The sequence below is a fragment of the Stegastes partitus genome, unplaced genomic scaffold (genome assembly GCF_000690725.1).
Source record: "Stegastes partitus isolate 25-593 unplaced genomic scaffold, Stegastes_partitus-1.0.2 Scaffold656, whole genome shotgun sequence".
Taxonomy (NCBI): domain Eukaryota; kingdom Metazoa; phylum Chordata; class Actinopteri; family Pomacentridae; genus Stegastes; species Stegastes partitus.
In genome coordinates, this window is record NW_007578387.1 from 33694 (window position 1) to 50073 (window position 16380).

The following is a 16380-nucleotide window of genomic DNA, read 5'->3' on the forward strand; positions in this document are numbered from 1 at the left end:
TCAGCAGAACGGCGGCGAGCAAAGCATGTATCTGATAGAAGGAAGATGACAAAAGAAGAGGCAATGCAAATAACCACGTAATGAATACAGCGCCAGAAGGTTTCTTATTTCAAATGGCCATACGAATGTTTCCCACTACGGTTTTGCCAGGACACAGATCCAGCAGACTAACTGCTGGCAGAAATGTGCTGTTTCTGTATTTACAACTGATTTCTATCTGGAAAGATCTGATATTTGACTTGGGACAAGGTCGAGTAACTGACAATCAAAAGAAAAATGCAGGCTTGATGCTTGGCTTGTATTTCCTTTCTTTCACCCACACTCGCACACAAACATGCATCATCTGAGACATCCACTCCCTGTTAATAGCAATTAGTCCACTGTCATTTGAAGACACTGAGACCATATCACATTTATTTGCTCGGTACAGATACACAACGTGTACATCTTACAAAACCATACAGGTTACAAAGCATCACGTGATGAAAAGACTCGCTTTCAGCAAACTTAAACATGTTTGACCAACATTCACCATCTGTAAAAAAGCAGCCGTCTTACACGAAACCTTAAAATAAATTCGACGCCATTGTGAAAAAATGACATGTGTTGTCATTATTCAACATAGTAATGGCTTCATGCTCTCAATCTGGAGCTAACAAAGACCCCATTGTTCACTGTGAGAAATTTTCAGCATTCACTGCGGACAAAAACAAATTGTCGGACTGAAATTCCTTTGTTTGGAATATTTTAGGACCAAGGTTAAGTCACACAGTGATCCGTTTCATGTGAAATGTGATAATGATCTCCCCCTTAGAACAGCCGTGTCATGAGCCAGTCATTAATGTTTCTGCCTATTTAGAGTCGGGCTGGGTGATAAAGCCATCTTGTTGATTATTAAAAATAAAATACTCTCCTAACGACGATAAGCTGATGTAATTTGTGATAACTTGGGTCGGCCCTAATCTGCTAAATAACCCCATTCAGCTACAGGAAGAAGGTTGTGTAGCTGACATATGAAGGGCCAAAACACACACATGTTGCTGCAAAAGGCCACATAAGATAAGTGGAGAAGAGAATCACCTAACATTTGTGATTTTAAATCAGTTGGAAAGTTGACGATTTGTTCCCACGAAGACAGGGAAGACAACAAACCCTCAAAAGGTAGAGCTGCTGTTCAACGAGTATACACGAAGACAGAGTCTGGGGTCCCAAGCTGCCAACACTAAACACTCACAAGTAGGCTTTTCTGCAAAAAGAATAAGACGAGCCGTCACTTTATAAGTCAGTCTGATAATTTGCTGTTACCATGTGGCACATAAGAAAAGTAGTGCAGAGGCTTACTGTAACGCAGCTAAAAAATATAATAATTATGATCATAAAGAAAGATAAGAAATTACGCTTTTGAACGTCACAGTCACAACAGTATGTGACAACAGCTACAGCTACTTACAGCTATATTCTGACTCTGCCTGTTCCCAAGACAGACACACATCTGGGTACTAAAGAAAAGTTGTGATGCACCTAAAGCTGTTTGCCAACACAATGATATGCCAGAAGAAGCTAAATAAGCAGCAGCTGCACTCTAACGTTTCTGGATAAACTGTAAAAGGTTTAAAATAAAGTTAAATCTCTTCATGTGTTTACATTACAGTCAAAGCAATTGTGTACAATAAAAAGACTCTGGAAATAAAGTAGACACTGGTTATGGAAGTGAGGCCCATTTTAATCTTCCTTCTTTGCACCTGTTGCTTGTTTATGGTTTCATGCCTACATATCAGTTCACCTGTTAACGGCCTTCCTGATTTTACTGATTAATGTTGTAACTGTACCTACTGATTATTGAGCTCACCACCAGTTTTTTGTCCTTCTTTCATCGAAAAAGGCTGCACTTAAGCTACACATGACTTCCTAGACCAGATTTAGCGCCCCTGTTTCCTCTTGTTGGCACCATAGTTCCTGACAGTCACCAGTGTCATTTTCTAGAGAGGATGAAAGTCGATTGTTTTTCCACAAAAAGGATGTGAATGTGGGTGCGTGGCCACTAATGTGAGCGCATTTAGGAACGATCGTTTCCTTAAACGCTTTGCCCTCAATACAGATTCTCTACGGAACTGTATCATTAACTGTTGTGGGAATTAACATCCTTTAAGAAGTGAACCGCATCGGCCTTCCAAATAAAAATGACAACGTTTACAGCAGAGACACGCCCAAAAGAAAATACAAATCAATTTATAAAGACACAACTTCAGTCATTTCAATCAGTAAGCATGCTCCTAAACCTACCAAGACTGTGCAACATCTATCACTTCACAAGAGAACAGACAAGAAATTAAGTGATTGTACAAAATAAATTCGCTGTACTTTGACAATCAGACATTCAATACGACATTTTCTGTACACTGGCAATTGTTCAAATAGTGGAACGAAATCAGGTACAAACAGGAAAGATTACAATATTTGGCAATGCTGCGCGGACGACAGCCAGTATATTCAAAGACAACATGTGAACCTATCTACCACTGTACGTCACACTCACACATACACACACAGTAGAAAAATACAGTATACTGGAGGGAAGGAATGTGCCGCTAAGAAAGCAATGACAGGTGATAACTCTTGTTAGCACCCTTGCTAGAACACCTTGAACAGTCCAAATTCAGCCAATGGTCACTTCCTGACATACCTACACACACACACTCATATGTGTCAGGTACACAGGAACAAATACATGCAAAATAATTTAAAAAATAAACCGTTTTGAGTCACGTGTTTGCTTATTTTCAGTTTTACAGAGAAGAGGGAAAAATAACCACAAACTATGGAGCAGACCTGAATTAACAGTCCCGGTTTGGATTATTTTTGCACAACAAATGTGGTTCAGGTTCAATTAATGTGGACTCAAATGTCAGAGGTTCGGCTAATACACATTTACAGCTCTGAATATGCATATAATTGCCAGTCTGTCCTCTAAAAACAGTCACGGGTCTACGAACTAAGCCCTCCCTTGTTGTTAGCGGAAAATGTTTTCCCCCAACACTTCATGTTCATTTTTATATCAAGGCAACATTATGTCACGGTATTCTGAGAAACAGTCATAATCATGCACACAAGGCATCACTGAGCCAACACAGCGCAGTGGACCTTTCACACAAACTTTGTGTAAAACCCACTAGCATATTACTAAATCTTCATATATTAGACATTTAGAAAAATATTATATTCCAATATTATCTATTGAACTTTCTTTGGTAGATTAGATAAGATATATAAAGCTAGAATATTTGCCCCTAAATAAACATGTGACGTGAGTCTTCATAGACACAAATCATTTTTCAGAGTATGTACGCTTGGATTCATTTCAGCTAATTATCGTTCTTGATTCTTTTGTATTTAGCATCAAGGGGTGAAATTAACCTACAAATATAAAAAAATTAAACAAGATGACAAAAACAAACTTCAATCAGTGCATGCGTGTAGATGTGCACGCACATGCGACTGCAAATCTCAGAAATTCGGGGGTCAAAACTCGCCTCATGGTGCTGCTCAGAGGTCGACCTCCTGACAAAGTGAATGGGCTGTTTGTCTGTTCTGTTTGCATGTGATCCTCCTGTGTTGGTGTGCGCATCTGTGCGTGTGCATGTGCACTAGTCCCCAAATGCAGGCACAATAATGCAGTCACGATACGGCGTATACCTACATTTACAGCAAGGTAATTATCTGCGCAATGACGTAAATGTAAAATCTTTACAATCACACACGTCTGATTTCTTATCAGACTCTTCCTCTCTGCCAGAAATAAGATCATAGCTAAAGGGTTATCCAATTAAATGCTTTACATTTTTACCTTCAATCAAAAGCCTTTACAAAAAAAAAAAAAATCAGCTCAAAGATGTACCAACAATCAGTATAAAATAAGTGTAAAAATACATCCTTTCTTGGTCTTTCTTTGCCTTGGAAACACTTACAAAATAACTTCAGCTACACAATCCAAAAAAAAGGTGCAATGAAATTGAGAAAGATCTGAAATATTACTTGAAATTCACTAAAAATTACATTTGCTTTATGTCAGGTTAACAGTCGTACACCAAAGCTGGGTGGCAGGTCATATTATAAACGATGGGCGCATTGTGTGAACCCACAACTTAATTAAAGACACAACATTTTCTCAACAACATCAATAAATAATCTAAAAATTCAAAGTTCATGAACAGATGTCTTGTCTTCAGACGAATCATTCTCAGTTCAGTCAATGCAAATAACCTATAAAACAATGTGTTGTCTAGATCTAGATCTACCAACACCATTTCTTTCCATTTCTTTTAAACTCAGCTCAGTCAATCGATCAATCAATCAATCAATAGCAAGAGACAACACGAAACACACTGTTGTATCATTTTTAAATATTCAATACTGAGGGGGTAAGAGCAGATAAAAGTAAAATTAAAGAGCTTGCTATTGGCCTCTCACCTCAGTACAACATCACTAAATCACAGCAGTCAGTCACTTGATCTGTTTGCATTCATGTCTTCTTGGTTGCATTCAACACAAAGTGATTCACAAACAGCACAAACAGCTTTTCTTGTAACATTTTGTTGTTTTAAACAAAATAAGTTAAGGATTCACTTCCAAAGAACCAGCAGATAAACATTTAGTTCATCCTAAAAAGAGTTCACGTGTACAGACGCCTTGTTCTCCTCCTTTCCATCCAGCTCCTTCCATCTGTCACTCCTGTCCACACACAGCACGCTGTGTTTCCTTGACCATTAGAAACACATCACGAAGGGAAATTTAGGCCTTCCTTTCCTTCTTGCTTTGTCCTTGACTGTCATTCTCCGTCTTTGCCAGCTGCGACCTGTGCTGAGAGGATGTCTGTGTGACCTCCAAATGTGAAGGGAACAGCAGTGCCAGACCGACACCTCCTTCAATCTCTTTACAGCACATTTTAGCAACATTTTACAGCGATTTCCCCAAGCATTTTGTGGAATTTGAAATGCCAATTTGGCACAACACCTTTGTCTGTTTTTGCACTACACATGACATGTTGTACCAATTCCCACTTCCCCGTGGCCATATCCATATCCCGGCCCTGCACACCCCTTTTCAACAGAACCAACGAAAGCCTTTTTGGTGTTCCTAACCCCAAAGCCACCACTACTGCTCTGTAAACAGAAGGAGCAGAGGCGTTTGAGGCCCTTTCTGAAGGCAGAGTTGGAGAGGCTGTAAATGAGACAGTTGCAGAAGCTGTTGCTGATAGCCAGCCATGTGGTGAGGAACGAGGCTGCAGGGCTCTGGTAGATCCCTCCGCTCTCCAACAGAAAGTAGAGGATGTAGGGCAACCAGAGGATGTAAAACACGCTGGTGATGCGAAACAACACCATCGCGTAGCGTTTGTCTGGGTATGTCGATGTGGGCTGCTGATACTGGTGATGAGGCTTTTGTGGTTGGGACAAGTGGGGCAACTGCCCTTGCTCTACTGCACTGTTGTCCTTGATCACAGATCCCGGAGTCGTCCCCGGGCCCTGCAGCTGTTGGGGCCGGTACCGAGCGTGGCGCTCGCTGATTTCTCGGGTGTGCTGTCGGCAGATCTTGAAGATGTTGGCATAGGTGAAGCAGACCGTGAGAGCAGCTGGGGCGTAGAGCAGTGCAACAATAAAGGTTGTGAAAGCCGGATGAGTGCTCCACTCATTTGCGCACCACTCTACCACATCGCCGTGGTAACCAGGTTTCCCCCATCCGAGAAAAGAGGGGAGAAACACCAGAGCAGAGTACAGCCATATTAGAACAATACAGCAGCGCACACGGCAAGGCGTCACCAGGGATGCATAAGTCAAAGGTCGTGTGATGGCGATGTAGCGGTCTACACTCACACACGCTAAAGACACCATGGAAACGGATTTTAGAACAGACACCATGTACCCAAACACCTGGCAGGTGAGTTTGGGGTTGAGGCCCTGGAGGTGATGGAGCAGGGACAGGGAGGGGAAAAGGCAGCTGACTCCCACCAGCAGATCAGCGTATGCCATTGTCTGGATGAAAGCACTGGTGGTGTGCTGGCTGAGCAACGGGGCGCAGTGAAACACGAAAATCACCACCAGGTTACCGGAAATAATGAGCACAGTGAGGAGAAGTATGATAGAGACTTCAAGGAGGCAGGTGGTGAAAATTTGGGAATAGCCTATCTCAAGTAAGCAGAAGGGAGCAGATAAGTTTGATGAGTCAGCAGAGCTCTGGTTCAGTGGATCCAGGGAGGAATTCATCATCTTGGGCAGGAATACGTGTCTGAGGGGCCCTTTGTGGGTACGATGAATCCAAGAACCCACTATTTTGTCAGGTAGCTGGCTGGCTCTGAAAGTCGCTGTGTGGTTTCAGTCCAAGTAAAAAGCTCCATGCTGCGGTTTCACGACGAGACAGCTGCCATCTACCATTTTAAACGCAGGAAGGATGGAGAGGACAAAGAAAGGTGAGGAAGTCCTCTGGAATTGTCCTCAGTACAGGCAGAACTGGTTACACACACTCAAATGGGTATTCCTCGTCCGTTCTCTTTCAGTGAAGCGCACTTCCCAGCTAAAGGCACAAAAAAGAAAATAGACAAAAATGTGACTTTGAAGGAATTCCGGTCCAAGTTATGCTTGAAATGCCTCCACTCCCTATAAAGTCTGAGATGTCTTCAACATCTGTTGCAGCTGCATGAATCCCAGATTGAAGGCTTCTCTTATCTGTCTGTAGTCCACAGAGTCACAGACACCGTGTCCGGTGAAAACACATTTTTGTTTCAGGTGCTGCATACAAAAATTGCGGGAAAGATTACACATAATTTCTCCTTTTGATCCTGTCCTTGAGCCTGCTTGTCGTCTTCCTTCTCTTCTCCTCTGCTTTCTTGCTGCTCTTTCACCCTCTCTTCACCACTCTTCCATCTCCGCTTGCTCTTGTCTCAGTTTCTGTCTGGTCCTTCGCAGTAAGATCACAGCAGAGAGCCGGGAGCTGAGGGGATGAAGGCAGCGTGCGGGATGACTGATGTTTAAAACGCACACATACAAACACACCTCAGCTGTTATTTCAGTTCGGACGAGCAGCAACTACGTCTGGGGTGGAAGTCAGGAAGGCAGGCATACCGATGCTGGGAGAACCCCCCGTGTTCATTTATCCTCCTTTGCTGCCTCTTTCTCACACTCCTTCTGGCTGCCTCTGCCTCTCTCTACAGAAACAGCGGCACTGTGGCTCCTCCCTTCCCCCCGTGGCTCCAGCCAATGATCAAGTGCTGAGACACGAGGCTGCCTCCTTCCTCCTTCCTCCACCCTCCCACTCCTCCCCGATTTTTTTTTTTTTTTTGTGTGTGCCAGTGTTTCTGATAATTACCCCAAGATTTAAACATACAGTGTCACAGTGCTAAAATTAGCAGCATTCAGAGTAACCTTAATCCTTTCAAATTGACTTGATATTCTTCAGCATTTCACCTCGTTTTCAGAAGAGATTCGACTGGTGAGAATCTGGGTGTCTCTCCCTCTACGGTGCCAAAAAAGTTGTCGTATTTGTTTAAGTGAAACAATTACCACATGTGCTGGTGCAGTTTACAGGAACTATTTCTGTTATTAATCTCACTGTAAGCCAAGGACACGCAGTACCAAACAGCTGGTCCCCTATAGCGCTGTGCACCCTAGCATACTTAAAGGACTGCACAGATGCTGTGCTTATGGCTCTGCACAAGTTAAATCAAGTCTTACGTGTAGGTAAAATCTGCTGAAATGAACGGCACAGAGACCGAGCAGAATCTGAATCAACCTCCTCTACCTCCAGGGTTACAAATGAAGCCTTAACGCCACCTTAATTGTTTGTTTTTTACGCTGGTATTCTAATGTACACTGAATAAAACAACACACTTCTGCTAGTTTATGCATTTTTATATTGTAATTTATTAATAATAAACTGCACTAATATAAAAAAAAGCTTAAGAGACTGACAGAATTAAATAAATGAAAGCACAGCGCATGTAATTTAATTTGCGTTCACGGTCTGTGTAATTAGCAGCTGACTCACTAACGCAGCAAGTAATTATGCAATTAGTAACTGGGTTTGCCTTCTAGGTGCAAACTGTGAACGAGAGATTGAAAAGCGCCAGTTTTCAAGTTCAGATAGGAAATAAAAAATGCTTTAAAAAAAACAAACATTTTCTAAAAGGTAATCCCAGAGAAAATCATCACTTAAAGCTCCATTTATACATTTTTTAATAAAAACTAGTGTTGGAGAAAGCACCTAAAGAAAAAAGATGCAACACTACAATAAATATGTGCATGAGACTCCTGAATAAACAGACTAGACCTGCAGTAAAAAGTAATAAACCTTAAGTATCTGAGAAGTTTTACTAAATACATTTGTGTGAGTTGAGTAATCAAACATTATCAAATTGATCATGAACATGTAAAAGATAATCTTTTCAAATAGCAAAGTTGAATTGTGACAGCAACAGCTATGCCATAATTATTAAACCCTCTTTAAATACTGTTCATGTTTAATTCTTTACTTGTATTTATCAAAACAGTTAACAAACTGTTTAACATCACTAAATGTGTTTCAGCTGTGGTACATGTGCAATTCTTGTTTATGCCATTAAGCAGCAAGCACAGCAAAGACAAAGAAGTTGTTTCGGTAAGATCTTAGAGATGCAATTATTCAATTACACCAAACAAACTATGTTTAGCAAGTAAGAAGGTTTTCAAGATACCAGAAACATGACTGGCGGCATGAAAGAGAGACCAAAACTATTACCGCTAAAGTAAAAGTAAATAGGAATAAAGTCTTTGTACTGATCATAAGGAGAACACCAAACAATTACAATAATCCTGAATTTACTACAAAGGCAGCATTAAAAAAACAAACAACATTAGGGAGTTGGAAGCTTTTGCATCGAGGAATGGACAGAAAGTGAGGTTTCAGAGAATCTACCAACATTTATTGGTGGTCATGAGGGTCAAAGGTCACATTTAATTAGTTTTACATACTGATTTTGGAAATTGTTGAATAATTTGCTCGTGTTTTTCTTTTTCCTCGAGAAAATGATCTTCAGATTTAAAACTATTAGTGGCTAAAAATCACTCAAAAATGCATCTTTAAACTTTCTTTCACTCAGTGCTTTTGTTAAAGTGTTCTCATGAGAATCAATAGAATGTAAAAGAACTTCAATTACAACTGCAATAAATACTTTTGGGAGTTATATTCAGATTTCATTTAATAACACAAACTACAACAACAGAAGAAATGTATTCAAACTAATGAAGTCTGTTCTCAAAGTAGGTCTAACAATGACGGTCTTCACTGTTAAGTAACATCATCTCTTAAGGCACTCGGAGTTCAACTGGTGGATGAGAGATGGAGCATCATGTGGATATCTCATGGCCGAAAACATGAAGGAAAACTTTTTCTAGGTATTTTTAGAAAGCAAAGCACTGGCAGCCATGTTAACAACAAGCATTCATTAAACATAAATATCTTCACAAATGTAAACACGGTAAAACACACAATGCTGCTGCATTCCACGATTTAAACACCGTCCCACAATGGCCCTTATGTAATGTACAGCTACATGGCCTACTTTCTCCAATGATCTTTCCAGATAAACAAGTGTTTCTTTTTTCTCAAATAGCAAGAGACAGAAAGAGTTCAAACAACTTAATTTCTCGTTAAAAAAAACAAAGTATTCTTGGGGTAGTACTAGATCGAGTGCATGCAGGATTCAAACATATGGACTTTTTGCAGTGCAGAACATTTTGACTGTAACGCTGTCCATGTTTTTGTGTGTCATTTAATTTTGCATGTATTAGCAGATGGTGCACATACGCTTAAGATGAGAAGCGCTTTGATGCAATCAGCCATACCTGTGTAGCGTGATTCCACCACACGTTTTTTATAATCTCCCTCGCAGCAGTGACAACAGCCAGGTTTATTATTATTGCATGGGATAGCCCTCGCCAGTTCCCTTCAGTCCTCATGTGAAGAGCTTACTGAATCTTTGCGAGAATAATTACCGACAGAGGTATATTTAGATCAGCATTATCTGATGATCAAATTGAATTACTCAGTATCTTGTACTAAAATTAGCAACTTCAGCTGGTAGTAATTACTGCCAGATTTACTGCAGAATTGTCTACGTCCTATCCCTGATGACTTTCTGAACACTGCAGAGTTTGTCTCGTGCTTGGAAATTTGGTGTAGCGTGATGGGAGACCCAAACATACCCACACAGTGTCTCACACCAGCCTGCACCTTTCTTTCCCCCCCGCCACCGCCTCCTCAATCCAGACACACTCCCATGCTTTCACGTACCTCCTCTGCCCACCACACGAGGAGCTAAAAATAGATGACAGTACGACTAAAGGGTTGGAAGACGGAGGAGAGGGATGGGGGAGAAAAGGATGGGGATGGAAGTCGCAAGAAACACAGAGCTAATCAAAGATGAGAGGAGGAAAAGGTGGAGGAGAGGAAAGAAACACAAGATAGCGAGAATAAATACAGCGAGAAGAAAAGAGAGCTATTAAAATCAGGAAGAAGGAAGAGCGTGATGTGCTGCACCCTGGTTGCCAAACTAAGCACAACTCAGCCCTGTTTGCTGTCTAAATTATGATTCCTTGCTTAGCAACCTCTCAAGGACAGGTATGCAGGAGCTGACACAGACGTGGCAACAACACAATTGCCCTAAACTCCTGCACAACATGTCTGATTTGAAGAGAAAGAAAAAAGCTGATGATGACAGCTACTAATGATAAAGAGAAGTGACTGATAATCCACTTCTGAAATGCATTTGGGCTATCTGGTAAACATCACGAGTGTTCTGTATCGCCGTACTTAGTTTAATGAAATTAAGACGCTTCATGTCAGTAGTTATTAATCTTCCAGCCAATCTTTTGTCCTTTTGCTTAAATAAATAAATAAAATTCATGAGGAAGATTGAAATGAATTTACAGCTGACAAGCCAAGCCAATCACTATTAGGAGAATAAGACATTTCATCCGTAAATGGCAAACTGCCTGACTTCCATCTGACTATTATTAACACCCCCATCAGCCACCCACCACCCAGCTGGTGGTGCATCATCCTGATAATTCAATTCTGTTTTTATATAAATTTGAAAAAAAAGCAGCCACTCCGTGCCGACAATTACACCAAGATTAAAAAATAGCAGGTCATGTGATGTCATATGTTTTTATTAATACAAGAAATGCCCCAAAGGAATGGAATTTCCAAAGAGCTGGACAGCTAATAAACAATAAATTTACAACGGTGACTTAATTATACTGAATTCTGTACAATGAGCCTTAAGGTAATAGATAACTAAAACCATAATAAGGCAAGGTTATTATGGGAAAAGTGGTTTTGCCACAAAAAAAAGACAAACTTATTTCAGTTTCTGACCAGCAGAAGTCAGAAGAGCAATGCACTTACAAACCTTTGGGACGGAGAGACATGCAAGTATACAGTCATACAGAGACAGCAGCAGAGGAAAGATAAAAAAGCAAACGGACAGTGTGACAAAACACAAATGAGCATACAGACAGATAGAAGCAGGGAGACACGCGAGTTGACAGGAGCACAAACAGGCCTTGGTGGGAGTCAGGTAGAGTCAGAGTCAGGTGGACACGAACACAAATGATTATAAAGACAGACGGACGGACAGACGGACAGACAGAGAGGCAGGCAGACAGGTCATTATGTGGGTCAGACAGAGACATTCAGGCAGACAGGTAGTCATGACCAGGCCTGTGTTTATGTGTTCGCTTTGTGTGAATAGGTGTGAACGCTCAAATATACTAGTTACCACCTTAGGAGTCGTTTACATTCTGTCTTCCCTGATGTGGCTAAATGGAGGCTAGGACCTCTTTGTGGATGATGCATGACAGTATTTCTACAACAAAACCGTGAACCAACTACTACCTCACAAAACACTGCTTCAACTTGAATCATAAGCTGTCTGACTGAACATCATATTTTTCCATGAACCTGTACAAGCGTGCCTGATACACAGCTGATTTATCAACGCTACCAACAAAGCAATACATTACTCCTCCGCCTCGCTCTTTGTAGCAGCCTCTCAACATTTTCTACTGGGCTATAAAATAACAGCATTTCAAAAACTCTACTTTACAATGACATAACTTGATTTATGATGGCATTACATCAAATAATAATTTGACTCTAACAGCTCTAAACACATTTGTAAATGATAAACCCAATCTAGACATGAACCAAATATTAGTAGGATTACATATAATATCCATTGTTCAGTATAATTTTAATTATGACCCCATTCTGTCGTATGATTACGTAACACTTTACTCGTACAGGAAAGGTGACATTATGCTGTAATACGGTCAGAATGTTACAGTCCTGAGTCGGTACAATAACAACCTATTGCCTGCCAGTGTGTCTCGCGGTCTTTCATAAGATCCTCCTGATTAACATCTCCTGGCACTGGACCAACGTGCTGCCAAAACCAATTACTGGTTTAGCAAAATTAGTTACTCTGACTAGCATCTACTCGCTATAATTCACGGAGCTAATGCAAAATGTGGGCTGCAACGGCCTGATGAGTGTATTGGTTACCGGTGGCGTGTTAATTAAGCAGCATTCAAAAGTTAGACTGGAACTCACCGTACTTGGCAGCGGGGACCTTTCATATCAGGGAGTTCGTTACGGGTTCACAGGAAAGGATGAGGGTGAATGTCTAAGAACTACAGCCCTGTTTCCATTTTCATCAATGCCCTGCATTCAGGCAGTATGGACCAACACCAACTTCAGACGAGGTCAAGGAACAAAAGGGGGAACTCGCTAGAACATGATGTGCATACAGTGCAATAAAGCATAAAGAGATAGGCGGGAGGCTGAATAGTCAAAGCACAACAAGCAAATTAAGGGCTGGCACATAAGTATGGTATGTGCAGATTTTAAAAAACACGAGCTGAAATGGGAAAGAATGAAACAGTATATGAGAGGATGAGGTTTAATTAGTCCCAGTAACAATAGCCGACAATGTACGTGAACAAAAAGTCTTTCCTAATTAAGATGTATAATACGCCAAGTGCCATTATGCAACACATTTCAATATTCCTGTCAACACTTTGGAGCTCTTCTATTGACAAGATAACTGTATAATTAATTGACTAACTGGCAATCATTTATTTTATATATATAAATGTAGAGAAAGCAAGAGAAATATAAATCAGGAATTGTCCAACTCGCTGTGCTAAACGGGACGTTCGTCATCTTTCCGTCCTTTTTAACTGCTACTGGCTGCCTCATCCTGTCTCGCTATAGGGAGACTAAATAAAACACAAATCCTCTATCAGTCAGATACAGCCGCACGTGTTCTCGGCACTTTTCTCCGTGGGTTTGTTGGCTGATGTACAAACTTGGAATGTTTCAGTGCTTCTGCAATAAATTCCAACGCAACTTTCCGTCCAGTGGCTGTCAATATAGTAGCACTGCGATCTATTGTTATTGTTGTCAGAGTGAAAGCTGAGATTCCATTCATACCGCTCATGTTAACAGACATACGGCACGGCTCCTGTGTTAAAAACCTCTCTTGACCCTTCTTGATTTCCAGTACATGGCAGACAGGTCAACGGCAGCGAGAGGATGAATTCAGACAGGCAGAGATAAGAATAAATCAAAAAAAAGAAAGGTGGGTGAAGAAAATGAGAGTCGGGGGGGAGAAAGCAGAGGGGAGAAAAGGGCAAGGCCAACATCTTGTCACCACCTGGGACCCAGCTCGCTGCCTGGGGATGTTGCCTTTACATAAGAGCAGCGGACAGAACTATGGCCGACAAAAAAAAAAAAAAACCTGCATAAACCACATACTGTTCTCCGAGCACAATGGGGCTAACCACGTACAGCAGCAGGGTTAAGTCACCTCCGATCCGTACACAAAACAAGCGTACTCATGCACACTGTGCTTCTCTGACGATCCAAAAATGAAAAGTTGGCTGTCATTTCGGAACAGACACAGATCTCCAGAAAGCAAGCACGCGATGAAAGGCGGCAAACACTCCAGCATTCTGCGACAAATCTAACGGTGCAAATGCTGCAATGGAAATTGTTCTAAATAACTGAATGAAAATTAAACTATTGCTTCAGATTACACATCTATGTAGCTTAATAGAGCACATTTCTGACCCATTTCCAGATCTAAGAAGCAAGTTTAAATACATATGAAACTTTTTCGTGTTTTCCACCTTTTCCTTGACTGCTGCAGCTAAAAGAAAACCTTTTGAAATTCACTGAGATTCATGAAGCAGTAGCTGCATATTGCCGACACTTAGCCTCTTTGTTAGTGAACTAGGAGACTGTTACAACATTACTGAGTCGGTTATTATTTCCTTTTAGCTGAGCTGTTCACACATGACAAGCACAAGATAGGTGTATTGCTTGCACAACACTAAAAATAAGCAGCTGCAGCTGCAGATGAACTGCAGAGCAACAGTGGTTCCTATCACAAGTTTGAAGCACATGAGAAGGAAACTTATGAAACAAGGCCAGTGGTGACCCCTGAGGTGTACTTCCAAATAGGTAAAATGTAACCATGACTGTTTCTAATGAGGATAACAGCGACAAATGTGCTCCGCCGAGCGCAATCCAACGACAAAAACAAAATGTCTAGACTCTGTCTAAACTGAATTTGTTTCAGTTAGAAAATATAACTGTAACCACAGAGAGGACAGAACTGTTAAATAAAAAAAGTCTGTCTTAGTAATTGCTCATGCAAATAATTAGAAATCAACAGAGGGAATAATCCACCTCAAAATCTAAGTCACCCTGTTGACGAAGAGCTTCTCAAATCACTACAACACAAAAATGAGGGGTGAGCCTTGATCATCAACATGAACTGTGTGAGGTCTTACCTTTGTGATGAGAGTGCGGTACTCCTCTACCTGGTGGTCGTTGTTGTGGCAGCCGGCCAGGAGCTGCCAAACCTCCCCACGGAGCGCCTCGGGAATGCCGCTCCGCACCAAAGCCGGCAGCTGTCTGGGACGCACTGATAAGTTCATATGCCTGTAAGGAAAGGGAAAAGTTGAGAGTCAGCCACGACAGGTTACCAAATAGTTTTAACTTCAGTAGCGTTGCCGGCTGCAGCGGTCCCCAACCACCGGGCCGCGTATCGGTACCGGGCTGTGAGTCATTTGGTACCAGGCTGCACAGAAAGGAAAAAAAAGAAGTTTTATTGTTTTATTTTTTATATTCAGCGCAGTCTACAGGGTGTTTTATTTTGAAAAATGACTAGCTTGTCTTCCCATCACTTCCGTCTGTGGTTGTTTTCCACACTTGACTGTCAGTTTTTATGCTCGGCCGTTAAACGAAGCCGTCAGTATTATCATCGCTGTGAAATGTATAAAAAAAACAAACCAAATCTATGGGGAGCTTCTTTGGAAATTGGGAAAGACTCGATGCTGAGACAGAAGAAAAAGTAAACACGTTTAACAAATAATTTTATTCGTGTTATTCGAAACTTTTTAATATAAAAAAAACTATTATTGTTGTTACGTATGCAATGAGTGGTCTGTAGAAAAATTTCTTGCATAAAACCGGTCCGTAGTGCAGAAAAGGTTGGGGACCGCCGGCCTACTGGGTCAGTCTCATAGGGTGGAAAAATTACTTTGTGACATTCAGTTTGGCTAATACAACCTTTCTGTGCACACCTGCCTATAATATCTACCCAAAACAATGCTTACCATGGCCCCAGGAAGTGGACTATTGTCTCATTTGATGGTTGGCTTGGCAGAGATCATAATAATGATTAGGGCTTATATAATCCAATATCCACCCATTATCTATACACCGCTTAATCCTCACTAGGGTCACGGGGGGGCTAGAGTCTATCCCAGCTGACTCAGGGTGAAGGCAGGAGACACCTGAACAGGTAACCAGTCTATAACAGGGCTACACTTAGAGACAGACAGACTGGGACTGCAGACTCCACTCCCACCGGGATGCGAACCGGCGACCTTCTTGCTATGAGGCAGCAGTGCTACCAACTGCGCCACCTTGCAGGTCTATATAATCTAATACCAAAAATATAATGATTTACATGCAGAAGTTCCACTCCCAGCTCTCACAAGAGATACAATCAATCAAGGACTCTCACAAAACGTAAAATTTTTGTAGAGAAAATGAATGATACTAAACTTATTCCCGAAACTGTGAATCATTTCCATCATCCCGTCTTTCTCCCTTGATATTAGTTGTGCTTTATTTTACCCCAACCTTATTTTTAGCAGAACGACAATAGACAATAGGAGTCAATCAGCCAACAGAAAACCGCAACAACACACACACACACTAAAAAAAAAAAAAAAAGCAATTTCAATGTTTTCCTTCCGTCCTTATTTCTACCTTTAA

The 16380-nt window shown here is 41.2% G+C and overlaps 2 protein-coding genes across 3 annotated transcripts in view; both read right to left on the bottom strand.

Annotated features, from left to right (window-relative positions):
* The window catches only part of rabgap1 (RAB GTPase activating protein 1), a 78533-nt gene that overhangs the window by 33015 nt on the left and 29138 nt on the right, over nt 1-16380 (bottom strand). For both annotated transcript variants that reach the window (XM_008290115.1, XM_008290114.1), the window contains one exon: nt 14886-15036. In XM_008290115.1, coding sequence (XP_008288337.1) covers nt 14886-15036 — 151 coding nt within the window. The remainder of the gene's footprint in view (nt 1-14885; nt 15037-16380) is intronic.
* LOC103363374 (probable G-protein coupled receptor 21) lies at nt 393-7238 on the bottom strand. Its single transcript, XM_008290113.1, has one exon. The coding sequence runs from the start codon at nt 6258-6260 to the stop codon at nt 5028-5030; it is 1233 nt and encodes a 410-aa protein (XP_008288335.1). The 5' UTR covers nt 6261-7238; the 3' UTR covers nt 393-5027.

Coding starts and splice junctions, on each gene's coding strand:
- LOC103363374 (XM_008290113.1), bottom strand. CDS start 6,260: ATGATGAATTCCTCCCTGGATCCACTGAACCAGAGCTCTGCTGACTCA.